General features: G+C 44.9%; 1 protein-coding gene across 1 annotated transcript in view; it reads left to right on the top strand.

Annotated features, from left to right (window-relative positions):
• The first annotated feature begins 257 nt into the window (after positions 1-257).
• The window catches only part of CNMD (chondromodulin), a 106,504-nt gene continuing 88,114 nt past the window's right edge, over positions 258-18,647 (top strand). Inside the window, exons 1-2 of the mRNA XM_040341331.1 lie at positions 258-425; positions 5,145-5,285. Coding sequence (XP_040197265.1) covers positions 354-425; positions 5,145-5,285 — 213 coding nt within the window. The 5' untranslated portion in view covers positions 258-353. The remainder of the gene's footprint in view (positions 426-5,144; positions 5,286-18,647) is intronic.

Here is an 18,647-nt window from a genome sequence, read left to right as displayed (position 1 = left end):
ATGAGAAGAGTCCAGACATGAGGGAAGGGGCAGCACCCTGGGGATGAATAGCACTTCTGTCTTCTTCCCTGACAACACCTGAAGCTCCACTAATAGGGAGGAACATTCCCAGTCTGGAAGTCAGAATGGAGCTGTGTGTATACAAGGAGCATTCCTGAGCTGAGGTGGAATCCAGTGACCACACAGGGAAGGAGGGAGGAGGAGGGGGGGTGGAAGGAATGGCCCCCATGCTGGGAGAAGGAGGTGGGCAGGTGGCTGGGTGAGTGACAGGCACAGTCACGTGGTCCTCTCCTGTCCAGCACAGATCTCTGAGCTCCATCTGGGGGGAATCAGACTGGGACCTGCACTACACAATGGCAGAGAGTTCGGAAAAAGTTCCTATAGCCCTAGCTGGACCTGAAGATGTGGAGCAGTGCCTTCCCCCAGTGAGTACTAACCTACACTGCCAGCCTGACCACTTTCAGCCTATGAGGATATGAACATCCACTTGGAGTTTGTCTGTGTACTTTTGATGTGTGGCAAGCAAAATCTATATTACCTATGTTTCTACTTTTCTATTTAGAATAGTGATGTCTTTGTTATTGTCAACAATACTATCTGTATTTTTTTCCTACCTATAGCTCAGAGCAGGAACTACAAGTCCAAGTGGGGTGGATTTGCGCAGTGGTTGGGGGCGCCAGGCTGTGTAGGTGGCACCTTATCTAGAACATGAAGCCGGCAGCAGTGAGAGGAATAAAATGGGATTATATGGAGAAGGGATGATGCTGTCATCTCCCCTCTCCCATAGGTACAGGGAGATGGGGATTAGGCGGAGGAGACGTGGGATTCTGGAAGGTGTTTGATTTGTGTTTACTTCCAGAAAAAGGTTAATTAGATCATTTCCCTGCATACCTGCAAAGCTGGAGATTAGTGTGGCATACTGCTTTTATTAATATATGAACAGGCGGTGCTGGCAGTCCTAATGTGAGCTGCATTATCACAATGTGACAAACATGCCATGGTGCTGGCTGATTATGGTCATAGAATTGAAAATTCACAAGTAAGTTTGCAGGCGTGCTGCCAAGACCGCACAAAATCCATTATAGTGCAGGTTCCCTGCTGGTGGGGGCTTTACAGGAGAACTAGGAACATAGAGGATGGGGGACTACATGTCCCAGTTAGGGCATACTGCCAAGAGTGTACAAAGTCATTGGTTCCCTGCTGGTGGGGGCTTCACAGGAGAACTAGGAACGTAGAGGATGGGGGACTACAAGTCCCAGTTAGGGCATACTGCCAAGAGTGCACAAAGTCCTTGGCTACCTGCTGGTGGGGGCTTTACAGGAGAACTAGGAACATAGAGGATGGGGGACTACAAGTCCCAGTTAGGGCGTACTGCCAAGATTGCACAAAGTCATTGGTTACCTGCTGGTGGGGGCTTCACAGAAGAACTAGGAACATAGAGGATGGGGGACTACAAGTCCCAGTTAGGGCGTACTGCCAAGATTGCACAAAGTCATTGGTTACCTGCTGGTGGGGGCTTCACAGGAGAACTAGGAACATAGAGGATGGGGGACTACAAGTCCCAGTTAGGGCATACTGCCAAGAGTGCACAAAGTCATTGGTTACCTGCTGGTGGGGGCTTCACAGGAGAACTAGGGACGTAGAGGATGGGGGACTACAAGTCCCAGTTAGGGCATACTGCCAAGAGTGCACAAAGTCCTTGGTTACCTGCTGGTGGGGGCTTTACAGGAGAACTAGGAACATAGAGGATGGGGGACTACATGTCCCAGTTAGGGCGTACTGCCAAGAGTGCACAAAGTCCTTGGTTCCCTGCTGGTGGGGGCTTCACAGGAGAACTAGGAATGTAGAGGATGGGGACTACAAGTCCCAGCTAGGGCGCACTGCCAAGATTGCACAAAGCCCTTATAGCGCAGGTTCTCTGCTGGTGGGGGCTTCACAGGAGAACTAGGATCGTAGAGGATGGGGACTACAAGTCCCAGCTAGGGCGTACTGCCAAGACCACACAAAGTCCATTATAGCGCAGGTTCCCTGCTGGTGGGGGCTTCACATCAGAACTAAGAACATAGAGGATGGGGGACTACAAGTCCCAGCTAGGGCGTACTGCCAAGAGTGCACAAAGTCCATTATAGTGCAGGTTCCCTGCTGGTGGGGGCTTCACATCAGAACTAAGAACATAGAGGATGGGGGACTACAAGTCCCAGCTAGGGCATACTGCCAAGAGTGCACAAAGTCCATTATAGTGCAGGTTCCCTGCTGGTGGGGGCTTCACAGGAGAACTAGGAATGTAGAGGATGGGGACTACAAGTCCCAGCTAGTCTTCCCTGTTACATGCTGACATCGCCTGTTCCTATTTTATGTAAAGTATATTAGTTTCACCCTCCACTTATCCTAATTGTTTAATCTATAAAAAATACACCAGCATATCTTTCTAAAGCTCACCACACACGTTACAATCTGTGCAATCTCCATAAAGATGGCCATATGCAGTCTGATGATACAATTTCCTTTATAGTGGCCATACACGCTGCCCATACATCGATAATCCAATCAATCTGCAAGCGATTGTACAGCAATAACTTCCCCTCTGATTAATTTGGACTCGGTTTTTTGATTGGCCAGGGTAGAAAATCAGTTATCAGTTATCAATCAGCAGCACAGGGATACTTTGTTCATTAATGCAATTGTATTTCTATCCATCAGACTATGAGATTACATGGTGGAAACAGAGATGCAAGAGATTACTTACAATCATAAAATACAATCGTCTCTTAATTATTGGTCAAAATCCACTTTCCCGTGTGTGGCATATCGATCAAACGGGTTGCTGACTACAGATCGATTATTCCAAACAGGAAAGATCAAATCAGGAAAATTAATTATTTATCGAAGTGTGTATGGCCACCATTAGATTTACCAAAACTATGAGGACATGCCTAATCTATCCAATCAATCTCTATACAATTAGGCATATCCTTGCACTACATAGTTAATTGTAGGTCTAAATGAAATTGTATAATCAGATTGGATAGTATATGGTGAGCTTTAGATCCACCAAGAGGTGCCTGCCTAAAAGGATACAGATTGATTGGTTTAGGTATGTCTGTATTGCATAGGTTTGGTAAAGTTGATTGTACATAGATTGTAACGTGCATGGTGACCAAGATTGTAGGATTATGTGGTCCTGTGTGTACAAGAAGTCAGTCCAGTAGTGGTCTCTGACCGCTCAGGAGCCATAATGGTGTTGATTTTGCTTCCAGTTGTCATTCCTCAATATGTCCATCAGGTTGATAAAGGAACAGGGTCCAAATGGGTTCCTTGCTCTTGGAAATGTCATTAATACTAGTATACTGTACACCACTTTTTACAGGGGGAACCATAAATGGGTTTTAAGCCCTTGCTGAAATCATCTTATCATTGAGGCCAGGTTCACACCTATGCGAATTGAGTGCGGCTTAAACCGCATCCAATACGCAGAACATTTCTAAATACATTGTTTTCAATGAGGCTGGTTCACATATGTGCGTTGCATTCGCACTGCGCATTGCAGTAAAACCGTGTGCGTCTTTTAGGCATTGCGGTGCGGCTCAGGTGCGAATTCAAGCCCATTATCTTCTATGGGTACGCAGCTGATTCGCAGATGTGTTCAGTTCTCTTCAGGAATTTCTCTCATTCAGCTCAATACACTTCTCCCCCACTCTCCTCTCACCCGTAACTTCTCCCAGGTCTCCAAATTCGCATCTAAAATGTTGCTAATCTGCTGAACACTTCTCTTATCTCTCTGCAGAGATAAGAGAGCTGAAATTTGCACCGCACTAGTGTGATTCCGGCCTAAGTATTGATGTTTTAAATGTATTTTTTTTTTTTTTTCATGTATAGCTTGTGATTCTATGTTTATATGGGGATGGCTTTATTTTCTCTGTACAGTGTCTGTCTGATGATTATTATTATTACTATTGGTACTTGTATAAAAACAAAGTACTCACTGCAGTCTCTTATGATGTGAAACATTCACAATGCATTGTATAGCAATACATGTGTATATGTGTGTCGCGAGGACCGCGAGAGACACCGACGCCTCGTTCTAAGGTAAGTATTTCATAATAAGCTAGTATGTGGTGCATACTAGCTCATTATGCCTTTTCCCTTAGGCCCCGTACACACGGACGGACTGTCTGATGAAAGTGGTCCGCCGGACCATTTTCATCGGACAGTCCGCTGCCGGATTTCTGTCTGATGGTTGTACACACCATCAAACAGAAATCCGCGCGGACACGATATGCGGTGACGTGGCCGCGCCGTCGCCGCGACGATTGCGCGGCGATGTGCGCGGCCCTGGAAGTTCAATGCTTCCACGCATGCGTCGAATCACTTCGACGCATGCGAGGGCTTTCGGCCGAGCAGACATGTCCGGTGAGTCTGTACAGACGACCGAACATGTCCGACGGACAGGCTTCCAGCGGACATGTTTCTTAGCATGCTAAAAAACATTTGTCCGCTGGAAACCTGTCCGATCCGCCGGACAATTGTCCGGTCGGCCGTACACAGGACCGAACATGTCTGCTGAAACTGGTCCGCGGACCAGTTTCAGCGGACATGTTCGGTCGTGTGTACGGGGCCTTACAGGTGTAAAGAAAAAAAAATCAGCGGGATTACTACCGCTTTAATCCATGGGTGCTAAACCTGTGGTCCTCCAGCTGTTGCAAAACGTCAAATCCCATGAGGCATTGCAAGGCTGATAGTTACAAGCATGGCTTCCAAAGGCAGAGGCATGATGGGACTTGAAGTACCGCAACAGCTGGAGGGCCACAGGTTGAGCACCCATGATAATCCATAGCAATGTTGTGTAGTTCCTAACACACACACTGTCCTAGGGTGACAACGCTGCTCAGTACCGTTGTCACTCTAGGACAGGAAGTGTGTTCATGGCAGGATTAGCAGGTTAAAATAAATGTGTGAAAAAGAAAACAAATGCAGCCACCACATCTAGGGAACGGTAAGCTGCAATACTATCAATTTCTGTTCTTGGGTTTAGATATGTTTTTAAAGTGTAGTAATGTTATTTCAGACTAGCAATGTACGTCGTGATAATTGATAAGATTGGTATGGCATCTCGTTTACGATGATTGTGTCTCCTCTGACTCCAGGCATACACAGCAGTGACAATGAAGCCAGCCAACAATGGGCGTCTACTGCGAATCGGGGCCGTGGTGCTGATCTCAGGGGCTCTCCTGCTTCTCTTTGGAGCCATTGGTGCCTTCTATTTCTGGAAAGTTAATGACAAGCACGTAAGTGACCATGAAAGCAACAAGCACAATGAGCGTCTGTCCTTTCCTCTTGCCGGGCCTGTTCCTGAAGAGCAGATGTGACAATCAGGAGGTCATAAGGCTTCTGCTGTAAAAGGAGCCTATTCACTTCACTTCCCCAAAATCCCTTTCTAAACATACAAGACATCCTTCTATTTAAAACAAGGGATCCATCCTTGGAAACACATCAGCCGTAGTCAGCCACAGATCATTCTAGGGAGATAAAAGATATCCGCTGTATAAAATGGATGTTGAATGACTCTTTAACGCACAACTGTTTTCTAGCTAATCCGCCGATATTGGATAAATGAAATGCGGTTTTTATGCACTTAGACAAAATGACACATTTGAGTTTATTATTCCTGGATTGTTTGAAAAGCAGATATAAATAAGATCATAATAATTCGCCTGACTATTTAACCTGAGTACAGATGGCTGTCTTAATTGGCGGAAATATAAATACATAAATTATTAAAATGGACCATTATAGCTGCAGTGGGGAAAGACGTGTAACTTGTCACGATAATTGGCTTTGGAGGAATAATTAGCGTCAAGTAAAAAGCTGCCACTTTCCCTTTCCGTATGAAAAATTTGGTATTTAAAAGGATTTTTTTTTTTTTTCACTGATTGTGTTGTCCCGTATAAAATGTGAACACTCTTGATGTGCCTTGAAGGGAGTTGTACAGGGATGGCCTGTGCTGGCTGCGCTGCTTATGGTCTTGTAGGCTGAGCTGGGGTCAGTGGTGACTGCTTGCAGACAAAAGCCCCTTTATGTCCGACTCAATCAGCTCTTGTATATCAGCCAGCTACTTCCCCCAGCACTATTTCCAACGGCAGCATGTCATGAATGCAGTCCAGTATTTGTACTAATGTGCGTTTTTATCATTTCTACATAGAGCTGCATTGACATAACTTATAATATCATACAGGGCTTGTTGTTAAACTTATGTGGCTATTTATCAGCTGGCACTACTAACTCATATGTCTGCTTAATTGGAAATGTTCACATTCAAGGACCTCATGGTATATTATTGTCGCTGGTATAGGATGCATCAGCAGCATTAATGTCAATGTATTAGGTGTTAGTGTCATACATCCGTGCACAGTCTGTACCATACATGTAATTGGTATTTGATCCAATTAGTCACGGTAACAAATGTAATGTGTTGCATTGGCAAAATCAGCATGGATAACAGCAACTATATGCTAATTAATTTACAACAATTATTTATTTAATTTAAAGAATAGGTCACTGATTTGCTTGTCCTCATACATTATCATCTGAGTTGTGTTTAGTAATCTAAATTTGGAAAAAACACAACAAAGCTCCCCACAATGCTCCCAGGGCATTTCCGACTCACCACTGGAGGCTCCACCCCCTACAGTGATTCCACATCAGTCCGCTGTATCCTCAGGCTTCTGGCCCAGAGGGTCCCTCGACTCCGCCCCCGACATAGGGTCCTCCGGCAGTGGAGTGTTGCATGTTGTAGCCCTCTCCTTAGTCAATTTGTTCAGATAGCGTTGGGGTACCGGTCCTCCTCTTATTCACCCCATACTTGCACAGGGCAAACCCCTTCCTCTGCATCAGTCTCAGTCTGGTGTCCACAGTCACTCCATTGTAGATGGAGACCCACCTCTTCTGAAGGACCGGTACGACTTTGGATGGAAAGCGCCTTGAGGCGATTAAGTTCGCATTTGTTGCGCTGTACGCACACACCTTTACAGGGAAAAACTCCCCCATCTTAGTTATTTACATATTTCTGTAGTGAGGCCCACCTCCGTAAGAAGGGATTGTCCACATCAATAGCCTTTTAACACAATTTTACTGTGGCAGTAACACAACAGCAGATATATACATCCAACCTTCACTTTTACAGCTTAAAGGGGTTGTAAAGGAATTTCTTTTTCCTAAATAGTTTCCTTTACCTTAGTGCAGTCCTCCTTCACGTACCTCATCCTTCCATTTTGCTTTTAAATGTCCTTATTTCTTCTGAGAATTCCTCACTTCCTGTTCTTCTGTCTGTAACTCCACACAGTAATGAGAGGCTTTCTCCCTGGTGTGGAGTGTCATGCTCACCCCCTCCCTTGGACTACAGGAGAGTCAGGACGCTCTCTACGTTGCAGATAGAGAAAGGAGATGTGTGTTAGTGGGCGTCCTGACTCTCCTGTAGTCCAAGTGAGGGGGTGAGCATGACACTCCACACCAGGGAGAAAGCCTTGCATTACTGTGGTAAGTGAAGGAGGACTGCACTAAGGTAAAGGAAGCTATTTAGGGGGAAAAAATTGTAGCTTTACAAACCCTTTAAAGCCTAGTACACACTAGTATTTTTTTTTTTTCATTCAACCCAGCAGGGCTGAACGAAAAAAAGATTGACCGCTCAGGAACTAACTATCCAACATTAGTACAGAGATCTCCCCTGCTGTACTATTGTGTTCTGACAGGGGAGCGGCCTCCACACCAGAACACTCCGTTCATAATTCTGCCATTGGCTGAGAGTGCTGATTGGGAGCCGATCAGACCTTTTTCGGTCATGCCCCTTCATCAGAAGCCAGCTGAACGGCTGGCTTCTGTCAGACCGACTGCTGTACACACCGGCCTAATGTCGGGCGGTTTCTATAGAATCAGATGTGTGACTGACAGCTCCACTCTGCTTTCCATGGCTTAGGGGGAGGGCCTGAAAAAGCTGAGTTGACGTTATAGGACACATGACCCACTGCTTAGCCCTGCCCACAGCCCAGACCGAGCTGAAGAGAAAATACTCATGTGACCCAATTTACACATAAGCTAAAAAGTAATTTATTGCTGGATACTTAAAGCTCTTTACATGTGAATCAGTGGCTACTGGTGTGCTCCATCATTTATATGTGCCAGTATTGTCAGGGTTTAAAGTCACTTTAACCCTAAAAATGCTTTTTTACAATTCTTTGTTTATTTCAAGAATTACGCATTACAGCATATAACATTTCAATATTATCAAAAAATTGGGAGTGAGATGGATATTTACCTCCTAATCCTCCTCCCACTTTTATCCTGTAATCATAATACTTTCCATTTTCCTCACTTTCTTTCTATCTTTTGTTACCCGTTATCCCCCCTCCCCTTACCACCCACCTAGGAAAAAAAAAAAAAGGAGAAAAAAAAAAAAAAAAAAAACCAAGAAAAATTTTCTGCTGGCCATTCGCATCCTCCCGTCCCCCTACCCCTCCCTGTATCTCACATAAGGAGCCCATATCGCCTGGTATCTCTCATCTTGGTCTTTCAGTGCCAATGTTAGATTTTCCATTAATTGTATCTCTGCTACTTTTGCAAGCCATTGTGCTTTCGATGGGGGAGTCTCCTGTTTCCACAGGGCAGGGATACACGCTCTAGCTGCTATAATAAGATGTCTTATCAGCGAGTTTTTATATTTTTCCGTTGACAGTGGGATGTCTAGTAATAGAACTGTCGATGGTTTATCCGTTAAGTTAATTCCCGTGATTATATTAATTGTTTCTATTATCGTTTTCCAAAATTCTTTTATTTTCCTGCATTCCCACCAAATATGTACCAGTGTCCCTTCCGCTTCAAGACATCTCCAGCAGATATCTGAAGTCTCTGGATATATTCGGTGTAATACCGCTGGTGTTCTGTACCATCTTGTCAGTATTTTGTATCCCCCTTCCTCATACTTACTAGCCACTGACGCCTTATGGGTAAATCGAAATATCCTGTCTTTTTGTTCTTGGGTGAATGTTAGTCCAAGATCTCTCTCCCAAGCTCGTATGAACGTGAATTCTTGTGGTCTGTCTAGTTTAATTAACGTTGAATAAAAATAAGACAGAGAGTGTCTTACTATGTTCCCATCCAGACAAATCCGTTCGAATTTAGACGGGGGTCTTATTTCTGAGAAGGTGTCTGCCTTTAAAGTCACTTTAACCCTAAAAATGCTTGAACGCACAAACACACATAAAAAAAACTCCAAAAACGCTTGAAGCTCATGCTCAGGTGTGAACCTAAGAATGGCAATAAGCATCAGTCAGACTTCCAATCTGATACTACTCAAATAGTAGAAATTACTCAATCCCTGTTCACACTATTGTGTTCCTGTACACAGGGCCGGCCTTAGGTGTTCAGGCGCCCTGTGCGAGCTAATCTTGTGGCGCCCCCCCCCCCCCCCCCATCTTCACCCCCTCGCCCCCTGGTCACCTAAACATACACAAAGAGAAAAAAAATATTTGTAACAAATAATTTCTTTTAATAAACAAACAGACAATTTAAGTGCGTCTCAATGGACCTTTCACACTGAGTCCTGCAAGCAGCATCTTTGGAGCAGCTTTTGGGTGCTGAAAAAAACGCTCCAAAAACGCCCCTCTCCATTGAAATGAATTAAAAGCGCTGTAAAAACGCCTTACCCTTTCACACTGAGGCACTGCAAAAACGTCCTAAAACGTTAGGGTCTTAGGCCCCGTACACACGGCCGAGGAACTCGACGTGCCAAACACATCGAGTTCCTCGGCCAGTTCAGCCCTGAAGCCGCCGAGGAGCTCGGCGGGCCGAGAGCTCCCATAGAACAACGAGGAAATAGAGAACATGTTCTCTATTTCCTCGTCGAGCTCCTCGTCGGCTTCCTCGGCGAAAGTGTACACACGGCCGGGTTTCTCGGCAGAATTCAGCCAGAAACTCGGTCGGAAGCTGAATTCTGCCGAGGAAACTGGTCGTGTGTACGGGGCTTAAGTGGTGCTTTACCAGCACATTGGGATTGCAGATGAGGCTTCGCTTGAATAACGCCTCAAATAACGCTCAAATAACAGTTAAGCCTTTAATTGCCCTAGATCAGGGGGTCTCCAAACTGCAGCCCAGGGGCCAGATGTGGCCCTTTTCTTGCTTTTATCTGGCCCTTGGGGCAATATTTCATCTTCTGACATAAAAAATGGGGCACAATTCCTCCTAATGACACCAACAATGGGCCAAAATTCCTCCTAATGACGCCAACAATGGGGCACAATTCCTCCTAATGACACCAACAATGGGGCACAATTTCCTTCTAATAACACCAACAAAGGGGCACAATTCCTCCTCTTACTGACACCAAAAAACGTGGCATTGTTTACTCCTGATACCGGAACATTTTTGCTATTTCCAGTGGCCACAGTCCGGCCCCCTAAAGTCTGAAGGACAGTAAACTGGCCCTTCGTTTAATAAGTTTGGAGACCCCTGCTCTAGAAGATTAACCCCTTGCCAGCCAGTGTCATTAGTACAGTGATCACTGTATTAGTGTCACTGGTTCCCACAAAGTATCAGATTGTCAGTCACAATATCGCAGCCCCGCTATAAGTCGCTGATCTCCGCCATTACTAGAAAAAAATAATTCCATAAATATATCCCATAGTTTGTAGACACTTATTAGGATATTTTGTACCAACAACATTGACCTAAATCAGAGGTCTCCAAACTGCGGCCAGGGAGCCAGATGTGGCCCTTTGCTTGCTTTTATTCCGGCCCTTGGGTACAATTCCTCCTACTGCCACCAATGATGGGGCACAATTCATCCAATGACACCAATAATGGGGCACAATTCATCCAATGACACCAATAATGGGGCACAATTCATCCAATGACACCAATAATGGGGCACAATTTCTCCCAATGACTCCAATGATGTGACACAATTTCTCTCAATGACACCAATGATGGGACACAATTTCTCCTGACAACACCGATTATGGGGCAACCATTACTCCCATTGACACCAAAGATGGAGCATTGTTTTTTCCCCACTGACATCAGGACATTTTGTACTCCAAATGGCCACAGTCTGGCCCTCCTGAAGCACAGTAAACCAGCCCTTTGTTTAGAAAGCTTGGAGACCCCTGGCCTAAATTTATGAAAAAACTTTAAAAAAAATTGGATATGTTATATAGCAGAAAGTAAATTTTTTTTATTTTTTTTTTCAAATGTGGTCTTTTGTTAAAACAAAAAAAAATACAAATGTTATTTGTGTACAGCGTAGCATGACCGCGCAGTTGTCAGCTTAAGTTATGCAGTGCACATCGCAAAAAATGGCCTGTCATGGAGGTGGGGGGGTAAATCTTCCAGAGGTCACATGGTTAAACCGTGAATTTTTTTTGCCCAAAGTTTATTTATACTTCAGGCAATAAACTTGGGGTGTCCCAAACGTGAAGTGATCCTCTGTAGGAGTTTTCCATATGACAGAGGTGCAGACATAGCCGGGGGTACATGGTACCAGTACAGGCCAATTACAGACTGCCTGAAAAAAAATATCATTGCATTTAGGCTATTTAGTAGAATGAGAATCAGCGTTTGTTTTTAAAAAATGCTAGCGGGACCTACCTTTTTCTATATAGATGATCAACGCAGCAAATAACAAATAAATATATAAGACATAAAAATCAATAGTACCCTACTGGATATTGCACCCAAAAGCACCAGTGCTGCAAATATAGAAAATTGTGCAAACAAAGCAAGATAATTCCACATGCAGATAAAGTTCATTAATGCGGTAGCAATATCCAAATAAGATGCCCCTGCTGGGTACTGCAACCAAATGCACCAGTGCTGTAAAACATCTAAATATGTGCAAATATGGTGAATAAATAGATAAACCAAATACATTTCATAGGATAATAAAGTTCCTCAATAAAGTGTCCTTTTTTGGACACATCAATGTGTCCAAGCAAATAAATACATCAAACAGATCCCAGTGGTGATAGAAATGCATATATGATGGTGTGATCACTCCATATGTACTAACAGCTCACCTCACACCTCACATCAAGACCTTTGATTTTTTTACAGCACTGGTGCTTTTGGTTGCAATATCCAGTAGGTTAAGGTTGTCTTATTGTATGTATTTGTTATGTGCACATTCACTTGAACTTTATTGATGAATTTGATCTGTATATAAGGAATTTTTTTATTTTTATCAGTTTATTCTGCTTTGTTTGCACATTTTTAATAATGTGATCTCTGTTATGGGTGTACCTTATGTTTTTAGCACATTCATCTGAACCTCTTGTGGCACTGAATTAGGGATTGCCACACAGTCACTACAAGTCCCAGCATGTCCAGGACTCCCCCTTTCCCATGCTGGGTTCCTGTCACTTCCTCACATATGGGATGTTCCCAGTACAGAGGGGAGTCCAGGGAAATCTCAGCCCCCCTCAATGTATAGAAGCCCCCCCAGACATGTCAGTGTCCAGGCTGGACTTTAGAATGCTCCAACTCCCTCCACAATCCACATACACCCCCCCCCCCTGCATCTGACCTCTTGGTGAACTTGCTTGCAGTAACTTCTCTGGCTCCAGCTTAAAAGCACATATCTCCAGCCGGACCCTGCCATGACTGAGGACAGGTGAGGGGGGTGAGGGGAGGGGGGCGGGGGGGGGCAACGAGGGATGTGAGGAGAGATGAGATCGCACTGACTTGCAGTGAGAGATGTAAGAGGTGGAGGGGGCGGAACCAGCTCACAGAGCAGCAGGGACAGGGAGAAGACTCACGCTGCTGCTTGGAGGCAGTCTGGATGCGATGTTCTATGGAGAGCTGATGTCCCGCCCATTCAACTCAGCGGTCCCGCGCGATGGGAGTGGTCTGTCACATTTTTTTTTCACAGTCCCTTCCCTCAAGTGCCCTGGCGAGATGTGACAGCCGCACGGCGCCCGTATTGTTCAAGGCGCCTTGTGCGATCGCACAACCCGCACAACGCAAAGGCCGGCCCTGCCTGTACATGTTACCCTAATGCCAGGCACTGCACGCTGCTTGTGATATGCATTGCAGTGTGGTGCACTGTCACTGTTGATCTGTCTATTCTGACAGCATGGTCTCCCAGCTGTCAGAATACAATAAAGCAGCAGGGAGGATTCCCCCATCCACCTCAAATGTGTTGATGTATACCCAGGTCCATTTTTCCGCTCACCCCATTGGTTGAAAAAAAAAGACACATGTATGGCCAGCTTTAGGCAGCAAACAAAAAATGTTTTCAGCCAGAACAAATGAGTCAGAGACATGTTTCATTAGAATAAATATTTCGTACAGCAGGAATGTTCCAAATAAAACGGGCGTTTTAGAGTCGGTGAGCAGTTCTAATGCTGCGTACACACGATAGGTTAGTCTGATGAAAACGGTCTGATGGACCGTTTTCATCAGACCAAACCGATCGTGTGTGGGCCCCATCGGTTATTTATCCATAGGTTAAAAAAATAGGAACTTGTTTTAAAATTATCTGATTGATAAAAAACCTATAGAAAAAAACGATCGTCTGTAGGTACGTCTATCGGTTAAAAATCCACGCATGCTCAGAATCAAGCCGACGCATGCTTGGAAGCATTGAACTTTTTCAGCACGCCGTTGTGTTTTACGTCACCGCGTTCTGACACGATCGTTTTTTTTATCAACTTCATCAGATAACTGATAGAAAAATCCATCGGACCGTTTTCATCAGACTAACCTATCGTATGTACAGGGCATTACAATTTGTTATGTACAGTATTTCACAAAAGTGAGTACACCCCTCCCATTTTTGTAAATGTTTTATTATATCTTTTCATGTGACAACACTGAAGAAATGGCACTTTGCTACAATGTAAAGTAGTGAGTGTACAGCTTGTATAACAGTGTAAATTTGCTGTCCTCTCAAAATAACTCAACACAGCCATTAATGTCTAAACCACTGGCAACAAAAGTGAGTACATCCCTAAATGATAATGTCCAAATTGGGCCCAAAGTGTCAATATTTTGTGTGCCCACCATTATTTTCCTAATCCTTTTGGGCATGAAGTTCCCCAGAGCTTCATAGGTTGCCACTGGAGTCTCTTCCCCTCCTCCATGACGACATCACAGAGCTGGTAGATGTTAGAGACCTTGTGCTCCTCCACCTTTCATTTGAGGATGCCCCACAGATACTCAATAGGGTTTAGGACTAGAGACATGCTTGGCCAGTCCATTATCTTTACCCTCCGGTTCGTTAGCAAAGCAGTGGTCGTCTTAAAGGTGTAATTGGGGTCATTATCATTTTGGAATACTGCCCTGCGGCCCAGTCTCTGAAGGGCGGGTATTATGCTCTGCTTCAGTCTGTTACAGTACATGTTGGCATTCATGGTTCCCTCAATGAACTGTAGCTCCCCAGTGCCGGCAGCACTCATGCAGCCCCAACCATGCCATTCCCACCACCAGGCTTGACTGTAGGCAGGACACACTTGTCTTTGTACTCCTCACCTGGCTGCCGCCACACACGCTTGACACCATCTGAACCAAATAAGTTTACATTGGTATCATCAGACCACAGGACATTGTTCCAGCAGTCCATGTCATTTAGTCTGCTTCAGCAAATCGTTTTACACTGTTATACATTGTAGCAAAGTGTAATTTCTTCAGTGTTATCACATGAAAAGATATAATAAAATATTTACAAAAATGTGAGGGGTGTACCCACTTTTGTGAGATACTGTATTAGATGCGTAAACACCTTTTCACCCCACTCTACTCTTTTGAAATTCAATTTGTCTGAATGTTTCTTTTTCTACCAAATCACAGTTTACATAAATTTCCTTCTAAAATAAATATTAACAACAACAACTTTAACAATATTTAACATAAAATATATCAGTTCCCATTAGTGCATACTCATTCGTGCAGCTCCATCAGTGAAAAATGTAAATAGGTGACGCTCCCACATTATCACTTTAACCAGTGTAACTTAACTGCCGCAAACACTGATTAGCAAATCCGTGACTAAAAAGGTGCAATGAGTAATAGAGTGATGGTGTTGCGCTGTCAAGTATCAATATATCAAAGGGGTGATGAAAACAAAATATGTGTAAATAAACATCCAATAGCATATAATGCACATACACAGAAAAAAATAAAAAAGTGCAAAATACAATAGCAACAATGTGCACAGTGACCACACTTGTGCCAACCAGTGACTGATGTAACATATAACAAAATATAAGTGCAGACACAGCAATGTCAAATGAGGTGAAGGGGTAGATAAAATATCTCTTCCAACCATAGAATAAGGTGACTGGTGTCTATTTCTCGTGGACCTCTGGGATCAGAAAAACCTCCAGTGTAAAGATCCTGGGGGTCCTGCCCAATAATCTCCTCAATATTGATATGCTAGGAAAAGATCTCCAATAGTGTAGTACTTTTAAAATATATATATATATATATATATATATATATATATATATATATATATATATTAAATTTTTTATTATATTTATATATTAAAAATATATATATATTAAAATGGCTAATTTATTACATTTAAATCAGTAAAACAGACATACAATCCATGAGCGCTGAGCTTGTCCTCCTGCGTCACTTCCGATGTGCCTGTCGCCCAATCCCAACACGTATCTTCACGCCCACGTGACTTCATCAGGGGTACAATATTAACATAAAGCATATCAGTACACATCAGTGCAGACTCTCATTATTACAGCTCCATCAGTTCCCATAAGTGCAGTATATCAGTGCTGCCTTATTAGTGCCCATCATTGCCGACCTCCTCAGTGCCCATCATTGCCGCCTCATCAGTGCCCATCAGTGCCACCTTATCAGTGCCCTACAGTGCAGTCTATTACTACATGGGGATCACAGAGAGCAATGGGAAGTAGAGACAGCCGGATCACACAGAGAGATGATCTCCCGCTGTGACACAGCTTGGATCTGAAACGCCAGCCACTGTCAAACTAAGTCCTGCCTCCTAGACCAGCTCCTATGATGAACAGCACACTGATTTAATTTTTGGACCAGTGTGCTGTCTATCAGGAGTCCTCTCTATGTGTGATCCAGCCATCTCTCCTCCTGACAGTTACCTGGCTGATCGATTCTGGCAGAAGTGGTGCAGCCTTCTGTACAGGGCATCAGACTGGCCCAGGGGCAATACCCTCCCTACCCCCGGCCCAGTCCGCCCCTGCTTCACACTCACCCTCAGCTTATTTCCACTTGCCTAATGTGAGGCGAGTGGAAATTATATTTATATTTATATATATATATATATATATATATATATATATACAGGTGGTTCTCAAAAAATTAGCATATTGTGATAAAGTTCATTATTTTCTGTAATGTACTGATAAACATTAGACTTTCATATATTTTAGATTCATTACACACAACTGAAGTAGTTCAAGCCTTTTTATTGTTTTAATATTGATGATTTTGGCATACAGCTCATGAAAACCCAAAATTCCTATCTCAAAAAATTAGCATATCATGAAAAGGTTCTCTAAACGAGCTCTTGACCTAATCATCTGAATCAACTAATTAACTCTAAACACCTGCAAAAGATTCCTGAGGCTTTTAAAAACTCCCAGCCTGGTTCATTACTCCAAACCGCAATCATGGGTAAGACTGCCGACCTGACTGCTGTCCAGAAGGCCATCATTGACACTTTCAAGCAAGAGGGTAAGACACAGAAAGAAATTTCTGAACGAATAGGCTGTTCCCAGAGTGCTGTATCAAGGCACCTCAGTGGGAAGTCTGTGGGAAGGAAAAAGTGTGGCAGAAAACGCTGCACAACGAGAAGAGGTGTCATGAAGATCCTGCCAGAAACAGGCGACTTAGATTTTGCGGTTCCCGATCGCGGCTGCGATCACGCATGCGTGTGCATGCACGGGTGCACACGCCTATTGGAGCCAGGCGGGGTATTTAAGCCGGCCCCTCACACACCATCCCTGCTGTCTGCTCTACAGCGTTGAGTACCTGAAACCTGATCTGAGACTTACCTGTGAAAGACCCCGGCTTACCTGTGACTATTCCAGCCATCCGCCTGCACCTGATCCTTGGCCTGTTCTGACTACCCTTCTGCCTGCACCTCTGTACCTCGCTGTCCGCCCCGATATCTGACCCGGCTTGTCTGACCTTCTGTGTTGATCCAGTCAGCTCCAGTCTGCTGAACGATTCCAGTTTGTCCTAGTTCCAGTCCAGCTGAACGATTCCAGTTTGTCCTAGTTCCAGTCCAGCTGAACGATTCCAGTTTGTCCTAGTTCCAGTCCAGCTGAACGATTCCAGTTTATCCTAGTTCCAGTCCAGTTGCTGAGCTGATCCGGTCTGCTAAGCTGATCCAGTCCATTGGACCTTTCCTGTCTGCTAAGCTGATCCAGTCTATTGGACCTATCCTCTCTGCTGAGCTGATCCAGTTCCAGTATTCCAGTTCCTGCAAGGAAGCTTCTACTAGACTGACCCACTGCCTCTTCCTGTTGATCCTGCCAGGCACCCGTGCCCCTCCTTCCTCCTGTGCCTTCTGTTATCCTATCAGGGGGCCACGAGTGGGAGCTGTAAGGGAGGCCGACCTCTGCAATTCGGGCTCATCACCATCAGGTACGTGACAGTAGCAGACAGCCATGTCTGAGCCCGAGCAGAGAGTCTCCCCTATGGAAGAACTGTGTCAGCACCTGGCTGGTTTAACTGAAGCAGTTAAGAATCTTCAGCACGGCTACACCCAGCTAGAAGAACGGGTGCTGGTTCTGTCCAACCCCACTGGAGCCCAGGGATCTTCCCACGCATCCACCTCTTCTGCTGGGACAGGATCGACACCAACTGTGGTGATGCTTCCTCCGGAACCCAGGGTCCCCACACCTGAAAAGTTCTCTGGAAATCGAAGTAGCTTCAGGGCCTTTCGTAATTCCTGTGAGCTGTATTTTGCCCTTCAGCCACGAACCTTCTCTCTGGAAGTCACCAAAGTGGGCTTTGTGATCTCACTACTTACTGGAGAACCCCAAACCTGGGCCCACCGCCTCCTAGAACGAAAGGATGAGTCCGTGACCAACCTTACCACCTTCTTCGACGCTATGGCACAGCTTTACGAAGACCCCCAGCTTTCAGCAACTGCAGAAGCTGCTTTACGTACCCTTCAGCAGGGTCGCAGGGCAGCAGAGGACTATGTCGCTGAGTTTAGGCGGTGGAGCGCAGATACAGACTGGAACGACGCTGCTCTTCGTTACCAGTTCCGCATGGGACTATCAGATCCTCTGAAAGATGAACTGGCTAGAGTTGGGGTTCCACAGACTTTGAAGGCGCTGATCGATTTAGCCATACAAATCGATCGACGCCTAAGAGAGCGAAGGGCTGAGAGAGCTACGGGGTTTTCTCGTCCAACCTGGATGCTTCCCAAGGCCCCAAGTCATCTACACCCAGTACCCATTGCATCACCAGCCCCTACAGCTGACACACCTGAGCCCATGCAGCTGGGCGTCCTTCGCCCTTCCCTTACTCCTGAAGAGCGTCAACGACGTCGTGTAAATAATCTGTGTCTGTACTGCGGTGGACCCAGCCACTATGTCAGGAACTGTCCTGTAAAGCTCCGTAAGTGTCTCTCCATGTCTCCTAGCCATACA

Source organism: Rana temporaria, chromosome 2 (genome assembly GCF_905171775.1).
Source record: "Rana temporaria chromosome 2, aRanTem1.1, whole genome shotgun sequence".
Lineage (NCBI taxonomy): Eukaryota > Metazoa > Chordata > Amphibia > Anura > Ranidae > Rana > Rana temporaria.
This window is presented reverse-complemented; position numbering and strand designations above follow the sequence as displayed.